Consider the following 10,433-nt stretch of genomic DNA (forward strand, 5'->3'; position numbering starts at 1 on the left):
CGCGGCAGCATCCGTTTGCTGTCACCTTTCCTTTATAATAGCAGCACCTCCTTCCTTATCGTCTTAGAGGATAAAGTGAACTTGTAAACGCTTAGACAAGTGCCTAGCAGGCAAAAAACATTCTGTAATCTCTGCGGAACTCTGCGCCTGCGCATACCTGGACCAACTGTGGGATGTTGCACGGGCAGGATGTGGCCGTGGGCATCTGGCTTTACAGGTTTCCCCGCCACCCCCACTTCCTCCGCACCCAATCTCCTGCCCCCACCACTGCCCCACCCCTCGCTCCAAACTCCCCATGACCTCTGAGAGAGGCTTTGGCAGCCTGTGTCACCTGCCCCAGGCCCAGGAAGGGGTTGCAGGCACCTGAAAACCCAGGTGGGATTGCTGCTTCCTTCTGAGCTGCTACCTCAATGTCTTCTTGGGGTCCCCCATCTCTGTGACTCCTCATCTCAGACTCTGGGTCTCTTTCTGCCCTACACCCCCTACCTTGGTTTCTAGAACGGGAAATGTCAGGGCCCCAAGGGTGTGTCCCAGGTGAGGGCAGAGGAGGAAATAGGAGAAGCAGAACTTCCTCCCTCTACCCTCACCCCCTCTGCTGCGGAGGGGGTCTTCATTAATTAACCTCTTAATCCCTCCAGGCCAGATCTTAATGAGGTAGATGGGCCTGATTAGAGAGCAGGGAGCCCTTGCATTAACTCATCTGCCACACCCCTCTCCCGGGCGGAGGGACCTGGGTCCTTGGCTAGCCCGGGGAAACAGGGGCAGGAGGCCTGGGAAACAGAGGAGCGGTTGGGGAAGAAAAGGATTAGAGATCCCAGACTCCTGACACCTGGAGGAGACGACCTGGGCTCCTAAGCCCGAGGGAGGAGGACATTCCGTGTCCTGACTCCTAGGTCTGAGGGAGGAGGTCCTGGGGGCCCAGATCCTCCCTGCAACACACCCTCCCTTAAATGGCAGCTGGAACGGCCCGCCCCCTCTTGCCCCCAGTTAACCCAAGTCCTGCGGAGGAGCTGGGACAGTCGACCCGACCCGACGGATGGAGGACGTGCAGGAGCCACACGCGCTGGGCGGCGAGACGGGGGCCCAGGAGCCCTCCAGCCCCCAGGAGCCGCGGTCGCCGCCCCCACCGCCGTCGCCGCCGGCGCCCGCAACCCCCGAGAGCCCCCGGCTCCCCGCGCCGGAGCAGCCGTCCGAAGCCCACGCCCGGCAGCTGCTGCTGGAGGAATGGGGGCCGCGCGGCGGGGACCTGCAGCTGCCGCCGAGCCTCACCTGGAAACTGCTCTTCCTGCGGCGGCCGCTCTACCGCAACCTGCTGCGCTCGCCCAACCCCGAAGGTGCGGGCGGCGCGGCCGCCGCAGGCTCTGTTCTTCTTCCCCCGGGAGCCCGCACGCAGACCGTGGCTTCCTTTCCGCCTGTTTCCTTGTCTCTCATCTGTTTCTGCCTCTGCCTCTTTGTTTCTGCCTCTTGGCGCCTCTGCCTCCTCGCGTCTCTTGTTGTCCCACGCAGGCAGCATCCCTGTCTCTACGTTCTCTGTCATGTGTCTGTCTCACCCTGGAGCTCTCCTTCTCTCTCCTTCTCTCTCTCTCTCTCTCTCTCTCTCTCTCTCTCTCTCTCTCTCTCTCTCTCTCTCTCTCTCTCTCTCTCTCCCCCTCTCCCTCTGCCTATATTCTAAGTCTCTTTCTCTTGGCGCTTCTCTTTGTCTCTGATCTTGTCTCACTGGAAGTGCCATCCCCCACCCGGGCATTGTTCCTTTTCCCCAGGACTTTCTCAGGGCTCTCCCTGGGCCCTGACTCACTCATCCGTGCCGGGCCGGTCTGGCCTGGCAGGTAGGGCACAGATTCCTGCCCTTCCAGAAGAGGGGCAGGGGCGGGGGGTGGGGGGGGGCGGCCAGGTAGGGGACGGGAGGGTGTAGACTGGGACAGCTTAAGGCTCCAACACGTGCCCATTTCAGGCATCAACATTTATGAGCCAGCACCCCCTACCGGTCCCACGCAGCGGCCCCTGGAGGCTCTGGGTGAGTGCTTGGTGGCTGGACCCCAGGGGAGGAGGCGGGCCTGGCGAATGCGCGCGTTCTAACCTCTTCCACCTGGCAGGGAACTTCCATGGGTGGTACATTAGGACTGAGAAGCTCCCGCACAACCTCAGGTGAGTAGTTAGGGCTTGTGTGGCCTGCGTTGGCTTCTCTCCTCCATCTTTCCTTGCTGTGAGACCCGGAGAAACTGACTTTGCCTCTCTGATCCTCAGTTTCCTGCTCTGGGTTAGTCATCAGAGAGAATGCTCATAAAACACACAGCACAGGGTCTGGCCAAGTCTGGCTTGCACATAGTAGGTGTTCAATAAATAGCAGCTATTATTGTTCCTTGTCTAAACCTCTTTCTTTGGGAGGGGGACAGTCCCCCAAGCCTCCATCTGCGTACATGAGACCAAGCCCTGCTTCTGCACAGCGGGCGAGATGGTGTAACTCAGGGGCTCAGAGGCACACCCGCCCCGGTCTGGGATCTCAGTTCTGCCACTCCTTTGCTGCTTGACCTTGGGCAAGTCACTTGCCTTCTTGAGCCTCAGTTTCCCCACATGCAACACGGGGTTCTGAATGGATCCCCCTCTGAGGGCATGGTGGGAACTGACCCTGTAAGGCACTGAGTGAGTGCTCAGTGCCTGTATGTGGGCACCCTCGATGTGAGGGTGCTTTGATCAGGGTTTCCTGCTCCGTGAGGTCAGGCCAACCAGGGAGATGCCCCAGAATGGCGGCAGGTCCCAGAGCCCACGTCCCTGTGCCCTCTCTCGCAGCTGGACGGTGAAGCAGCAGTGTGTGGATCTGCTGGCCGAGGGCCTGTGGGAGGAGCTGCTTGATGACCAGCAGCCGGACATCACAGTCATGGACTGGTACGTGCTTCTGCCCCAACGGGTCGCACGCAGGGGCTCCCCAAAAAGCAGGCCTCTCTCCGTGCTCCCCTTTGGTCTGAGCTTCCCACCAGGACCCTCCTGCCACTCCAGGTGCCAGCCCTGCCCACCTCTGCAGCTCCTTCTCTCTGACACGTCCAATCTTTGAGACGTGTGGGCCCAAGGCCGTTCCTTTCTCCTTAGATGCTTATCGCTTTCTGTCCTCAGACAAATTCCTTCTTCTCCTTCTCCTCCTTCTCCTTCTCCACAGCTCCACTAGGAAGCCTTCCCTGTCACCCCTAGCTGAGTCAGCTGTGTTATGCTACAGTGCCCCAGACTTTCCCCATCCTGGCCCTGACCATTCTTGACTGTCACTGCCGGGTGACAAGTCTGTCTCCCCCACTGGACTGTGGATCCCATGAGGGCAGGGTGCGGGCCGTCTTGATCACTGCTGTGTTGCCAGCACCATTCAGCCCAAGTGCATGGAGAGGGTGCCAGTGAGTGTGTCTTGAATGGCAACTGGGGTCAGAGTTTGGGGTCGCGATGTTCGGGCTGCGGTGGCAGCTAAAGGCCTGGCCTCACCCCCAGGTATGAAGACAGCCGGCTGGACATGTGTGTCTATGAACTGCACGTCTGGCTACTGGCAGCCGACCGCCACACAGTCATCGCGCAGCACCATGTGGCCCCCCGGACCTCAAGGAAAGGTCCCCCCAGCTGCTGGATGCAGGTGAGACTCCCTACCTTAGCCACCATGCCCAGACTTGTGTTCATGTCCCAAGACTTCACAGAGGAAGAAGGGAGGAGAGCAGGGTTTGTGGGTTCCTAATAAGGACTTCCTTCTAACGCCGGGTGCTGCCGCAGGTGTCCCACGTATTCCGCCAGTATGGCCCCGGGGTGCGCTTTGTCCACTTCCTGCACAAGACGAAGAACCGGATGGAGCCTGGTGGGCTGCGGCGGACCAGAGTGACTGACTCTTCTGTGTCTGTGCAGTTCAGGGAGTGACCAGCTGGCTCAGAGCCTGTTCCGACCCCTTGCTTGATCTATCCGCCCCTTGACACCAACCTCAGCACCTCGCTGACCCTTAGATGTCCCTGACCATCAGCACCTCCCTGACCCTCTGGCACCGCCATGCTCTTTTAGCCCTTCCCCAATGCTCACTACCACCCTGTTCCTTCAGGACCCCTCAGCGCCTCCCTGATCACTTGCTGCCACTGGGTGCCTTGACCCTGCCTAACCCTTGTCTTCTTATTTGACATTGTCACACAACTGGCTCTGGTTCTGGGGCTCCAAGGTGAGGGGGCTGATGGCTCCTCACCCCCAATGTGTGACTCTTTGGCATTTTCCCTGCATTCTCTGGGCCCAACAGGGCAGCGGCCACTTCTTCCTGAGTCAGTGCTCGACATGGGTGCTCAATAAATCCTTGTTGACTGTATGAATCAATACACTGCCCAAGGATGTTGAGTATGTCCCTGATCTTTGCTCCTTGGAATTTCACCGAGTTCGTATCCCACTCACACATCCTCTGATCCTTGATCTGATCCTCCGACCGCTCTACCTTTTGCACCTCCCTGGGCCTCTGATTTCTTCACACATTCTGAATTGATGGCCTCTTGGCATCCCCACCTTCCTTGGTTCTCACATTTCTTAACTCTTAGAATCTCCCCAAATTCCCCTCCTCCCTCCATTCCCAGATCGTCATTCTCCCAGATCTGTCCCTATATTTTTCCTTCCCCCAAGACACTATTTTCTCTTCTCTAGCTCCTTCGGGGCTCTCAAATCCAGGTTCCCGTCAAGGGCCCTCAACCCTGGGGGTGGGAACAGATGGCAACTTCAAATTTGCAGAAATACACAAAATGTCTTCCATGTGTTGGGGAGGGGACGGTTGTAAGTTTTTAACAACCTATATGTCCTAGACTCTGGCCACATCCCACAGCAGACCCTGGCTGTAGCCTGGGGTGGGTCCTTGAGGGTCTCCTGCTGCCACATGCAGACTCCTGAGTCTGGAGGTCCCTGGGAGGCCAGAACAGCAGGGGGACACTCGGGGAATAGCTGTCTACTGAAAAATGTGGGCAGCATATCAGTGTTTAACAATCAGCCAGGGTACCATTGTATGCTACACACGTCTTGTGAGTGTGTCTTTGTGCACACCTAAATCCATGACAGAATCTATAGTGTGTCCCCATCCACGGCATTGTCCCAGCTGTTGGCTGATCCAGGCCTGACCACCTTGCTCTCTCCCCCAGCCCACCCCAGTCTGTGTGGACTTGGGTCCCAAGCGCAAGCAGATGGCAGACAGGGACAAGTTCACAAGGGCTGTATTGCAGGAAAGACTGAAAGCTCTCTCCTTTTGGGACTTAGGGCCTTCAGCAGATTCCGGGGACAAGGCCAGGTGAGGGGCGTAGCATTTTGTGGAGGCTGGAGATGAGGGACCTCAAAGGCATCAGTAGCACCTGAAACAATTAAAACTTATCACCAGGGACTGGCAAGGGTTCACATATCCAGTGCGTGGGAAGTTTCTAGAAGCCTGAGATGAGGTGGGGGTGCTGGGGCTGGGCTCTGACTTCAGGAGCTAGGTGTCCTGGCCTGGGAGTTGGGGCTGGGGGCTTTTGGAACTGTTGGGAGGAGAGGAGCAGGTGGGGTGGTTCTAGAGGATGCTATGGCGGTGAGCTTGAATACATGAGCACAGAGTGGGCTCAGGGGCCTCCAAAGTTGAGTTCTGGGAGCCCCAGAACCTTGACAGGGGCTCCAGAGCTGGCTTCCAGAGCTAAGGCTGATACAGAGGGCTGTGGTAGGTGGAGAACATGAAGGCTAGATAGGGCGTCCCTAGACCTGGGTCTGGGGTCTCGAGGTTAGGGTCAGACTTAGAGCCAGGGAGATACCAAGTAAGTCAGGGAGCGCGGGGATGTGATGGGTTTGGGGCAGGGGGTGGTGCTGGGGGTGGGGGACTGGCTTTGGTTCTGGGGCTCCAAGGCGAGGGGGCTGATGGCTCCGTACCCCCAAGCTGGGTTTGGCAACTTCAGAATTCCTGGACCCTCTTGGATGAGTACAGCTGGGGGTGGGTAGGCAGGTGGGGTTCGGGAAGGTTGGGGGGGTTGCCCCCAGAATGGAGGACCTGTAGACCGGGTCCACTTCTGAGTATGGGAATCCTAGACCTGGGTCTGAGAGATCCAAGAGGCATGGGCTTGAGGGAGGGGGTGCGGGGGAGGAAAGGAACCCTTAGGACTGATTCTAGGGACTCCCTATTGGGGTCAGGGGCTGGGGGGGAGGGGGTGGTGGACCTGGGGCTTGGGCCCCGGGCTTGGAGCTCTAGACGCAAATGTGCGCTCAGAGGCGCGGGCAGGAGGGCACCTGCAGTAGATGGAGGCGATGGCGTTGGACCAGTCGCCGAAGATGCCCCTGCGGTACTCTTCAAGGCGCGGGTAGGTGCCGGCCGTGAACTTGCGCGTCTTTCCGCCCTTGCCGCGGCGGGACCACACAGTGACCTCACAGCGCTGGGCCACCACGAGCGAGGAGATGACGTTCGTCCAGTCGGAGGGCAGGTAGGGCAGGTCGGTGCCCGGTGGCACCGTCAGCTCGGCGCCCCTGCAGCAGTTCTCATAGTAGGGGTCGCTCTTGTCGTAGAACTTGGCGCAGGTCCGCGTCCCATCGGAGTTCTTGAGGTCAGCGGCCCCGGGGCAGGCACCTCGGATGCCAGGGACAGTGGCCAGGGCCAGCGCCAGCGCCAGCAGCACGGGGCATAGTGGAGACATGGTGGCGCTGACACTTCGAGCTGCGCTGCCAGTGCTTTTATGCCCCTGACCGTGGGAAGGGAGAGGCTGTGAGATAAGGAGCTGGGGAGAGAGGGAGAGGGCGCCCCCTCCCCCAGGAGCCCGGAGACCTTCATAGCCCAGACTGGAAACCTACAACTGATAAATACAAGATAGACGTATTTGTATAAAACTCAGCAACCTAAGATTTTATGTGGCAAACAGCAATATGAAGAAGTCAATTAACAGGACTTAACAGGACTGGAGGACGAGACACTTGCAGCACAGAAGATAACATAAAGTTAATAGGTATAAGGAGTGAGAGCTTTTAAAAATTGAGGGAGTGTAACCACCACCAGCACCCCTCCTTCCCTCCCCCCTCCTCTCCCCCTCCGCCCCGCCCCCCCAACACACACACACAAGGAGAGGCTAAGGGAGGGGAAGGGGAGGCGGGCCTCCAGGATGGACCAGTCCCAAGACCTTGAGAAAGGAGAGGCTGGGAATAAGGAGAGGCCCTGGAGGGGAGCCCGTAGAGAGGGGCACATGACATAAGGAGGAGCCCCTCTCTCACCCTTCCCCTCTGGAGCAGGAGATGTGCCTAACCGAAGGTGGGGGACCCAGAATCTGTAAAATATGAGATAGACCTATTTGCATAACACTTAAAAACCATTGCAAAGCAATGTACAAAAGGCTCGGGGAAAATAGCTATAGTATACAAAGAGTGATTACAAACTGATGAGAAGCGATCAAATGCCCTCCCCCACCCAACCCTCACTGGGTAAGTCAGTCTAGGAGCCAGAGGGAGAGGGAAGAGTAGGTCACCACCCCTCACCACCGCTCCCTAGGAGCCAGGAGATTTCCCACAAGGTTAAAATCTTGGATCTATAAAATAAAGAGGATCTATTGAAATATATAAAACTTTAAAAACTTCTGTATAGCAAAAAAACACAAACAAAACCTAGTCTGGGGAAAAACAGACAATTCTTGTAACATACAATGACAAGCCAAAAGAAAAATTAGGGAGCAGCACAGGAAGGAGAGGGAGGCTGGGATCTCAGGGCGGGACAGGGCCTGGGGCACCTGGGAACCTGGCTAAGGCCCTTTGGAGGCTCTTCAGAGTTCCTGGACTCCTGCCAGACGGGTACAAGGTCAAGAGAGCGGACCAGCTGCTCAGACAGACAACAACGGCTCAAGTCTGTGGCTCTGTGGGTGAGTCCAAGTCTGGGCCTCCGTTTCCTCATCTGTAAAGTGGGTAACATCTCTTCCTACACTATACGATTGTTGTGAAGATTATAAAAGATAATAGAAAGTTTGAGGCTTAAAGGTACAACCTGTGGATCCAGGCTGCTCAGAACCAAGTCCCAGCTCCCCCATGAGCGTGAGCACATGCTTCCGCCACTGGGCCTCATGGAGACGCCGGTGGTATCCACCTTGGAACGCTAGCATGAGGAGCAAATGGAGCAATCCCCGGAACAGCACTCACAGTAAGGCTCTCAATTAATAATGCCATCAGAGAATTTGCCATCGCTATTGTTATGAAAGCCCGTAGCACGGTGCCTGGCACACAGTAAGGGCTCAATAAATGTAAACCAGCACAACACAGCACCGACAACAATCTGCCATTATACATGGTCACTTAGCTAACGCTGCTCCCTGCTGGTCCCTCAGATGCTGTCCTCCATTCTGACCAGGCCACTGGCAATGGTTAAGCACCAAGTGCTGGGAACACAAGAGTGGGTTCAGATTTGGACTGTCACCTTGCTAAGTGACCTCGCTCACTGTAACCTTGGGCAAATGAACTTACCTCTCTGAGCTTCAGTTTCCTATTACCTTCAATGGGATCATAGAATATTATAATAGAAATAGAAAATAACATAAATTAACTTTATCTTATGAAGTACCTTAGAACTCATATTCATGAACATGAACAATCCACATGATTTTTTTAATAAATATAATATAAATACTTAACACTAATATTGAATAAAATAACAGCAGAAATATAAATATATATAAAGCGTGAAGTATAGTGCCCAACACATGGTAGGTGCTCAATAAATAGGAGCTATTATGGACTATTCTTATAATGATTCTGAAACCCTGGACCCTGCCTGGCCCTGCCCCAGACCAGACCTGAATCCTTCTCTCTCCTTTCTTCCCATGACCCCATGAAATCTAATCTCCAGCCGCTAACTTCCCAGCCAGCCTCCTTGACCTCAGCGACACAAAGCCCCCACCCTCCCAGCTCCCCAAGGGCCTGACTCAGGGACTGAGACAAGTAAGTGTAACACACTTGGATGCAGTCACCTAGAGTCTACCCTCCCAGGAGGCCGAGAGCTTCAGACGTGGATGGCGACATGAGACATAGAGACCCTAAAGGGAGGCAGACCCAGGGACAGGAACACATGACCCACTGGGCCACAGGACACAGCACGCAGCCAGTGTCAGAGAGAACCCACAGAGATCATAGCATTCCCAATCCAGGGACACGCACACGGGCAGGGAGGAGGGGACCCCCTTCACACAGTCGCCCACTGATGGTCACTGAATCTCATTGGTGAATTCTAGAGAAATGTACCCATTGACTGTAGGGACGTGCTTGATACACAGTCCCAGAAAAACACAGTCCCACACAGTGTGCCCCCAACAGAATCACACACCTACCACGACCAACAAGCCCCCAGCCCTTGACCACTTTCACGCTATGCCCTACAAACGCTCAAACTTAAGAGACTCACTGACGTGCCTGCATGAGCACACATACGGCATCTTCAACCAGAGACAATTTCCTCACTGTTTATTAACACAAACTGGACAAATAGCAGAAAAATAAACATCTCATTACACATTTTTTTTCCTTCAATTGGAAGAATGTGTTGCCTTTGAGAAGCCCATGAACCCTTGAGAAAGTCGGATGGTAAATCAATAATTTGAACACAGTTTGAAAAGAGTCGTAACAGAAGTACTGCAAAGGACTCTGGGAATGCAGTAAGAATAACAGTTTTTCTTTTTTTAAATCTGCTGATATACTTTGATGCATATAATAAAAAAAAATCCTCCTTTTCAGATCTCACAACCTCAATTTGACATTTTTCAAACAAAAATTGCCACTGGAAACAAAAAGAAAATATTAGTCTCAATCAGGGTACTCGAACATAACATTATCGGCGGTACATGGTTTAAATGAAAACGCGAAGTCTGTTGCATAAATACAGGAAAATATTCAGATAGGTACTTAAGTTCACACTGGAGCATCAGGACTCATTAATTACACTTCTGTAAAGATGCCACCAAATGGGATTATTTCTCAAGGGCTAATATGACCCTCCAAAGCAGCCATGACCGTGTGGTTTGGAAACAATGGTTCTCAAGGTACAATCCCTCCACAGACAGCATCAACGTCCCCTGGGGACTTGTTAGAATTATAAATTCTCAGACCCACCCCAGTCTTACTAAATCAGAAATTCTAGGAGTGGAAACCCAACAGCCTGAGTTTTTACACACCATCCTGGTGATTCTGAGGCACTCTGGAGCTTGCAAACCACTGGTCCTCCAAGGCTTCACATGTCACTGCCTATTTATTACACATAGAATTTTCTGCATTGATACCTTAATTTTCTCAGCCCATATAAAGCTTATTTCATATAATTTTCCCAATTTAAAAAAAATTCATGAGCAAAAGAAAGAGGGACCTCCCTAGGGGTCCCAGGTGGAGTCTCAAGAGACAGTGCCTGGAACCCAAATGACCAGAATGAACTTGAACTTCTCCAACACGGACGCTAGGTCAGTCATTAGCTAACTTTAGGA

At 54.4% G+C, this 10,433-nt stretch overlaps 2 protein-coding genes across 2 annotated transcripts; one reads left to right on the top strand and one right to left on the bottom strand.

The window, feature by feature from the left end:
• Window positions 1-602: 602 nt before the first annotated feature.
• On the top strand, window positions 603-4,251 carry NCCRP1 (NCCRP1, F-box associated domain containing). The gene is made up of 7 exons (XM_016165235.2): window positions 603-654; window positions 988-1,334; window positions 1,952-2,014; window positions 2,094-2,145; window positions 2,788-2,883; window positions 3,469-3,607; window positions 3,742-4,251. The coding sequence occupies exons 2-7, from the start codon at window positions 1,037-1,039 to the stop codon at window positions 3,880-3,882; spliced, it is 789 nt and encodes a 262-aa protein (XP_016020721.1). The 5' UTR covers window positions 603-654; window positions 988-1,036; the 3' UTR covers window positions 3,883-4,251.
• A 942-nt stretch (window positions 4,252-5,193) lies between these two features.
• On the bottom strand, window positions 5,194-6,629 carry SYCN (syncollin). Its single transcript, XM_016165237.1, has 2 exons — window positions 6,229-6,629; window positions 5,194-5,330 (listed from the first exon to the last, which is right to left on the bottom strand). The coding sequence occupies exons 1-2, from the start codon at window positions 6,627-6,629 to the stop codon at window positions 5,321-5,323; spliced, it is 411 nt and encodes a 136-aa protein (XP_016020723.1). The 3' UTR covers window positions 5,194-5,320.
• Between the last annotated feature and the right edge of the window lie 3,804 nt (window positions 6,630-10,433).

The sequence above is a fragment of the Rousettus aegyptiacus genome, unplaced genomic scaffold (assembly GCF_014176215.1).
Source record: "Rousettus aegyptiacus isolate mRouAeg1 unplaced genomic scaffold, mRouAeg1.p scaffold_m13_p_14, whole genome shotgun sequence".
NCBI lineage: Eukaryota > Metazoa > Chordata > Mammalia > Chiroptera > Pteropodidae > Rousettus > Rousettus aegyptiacus.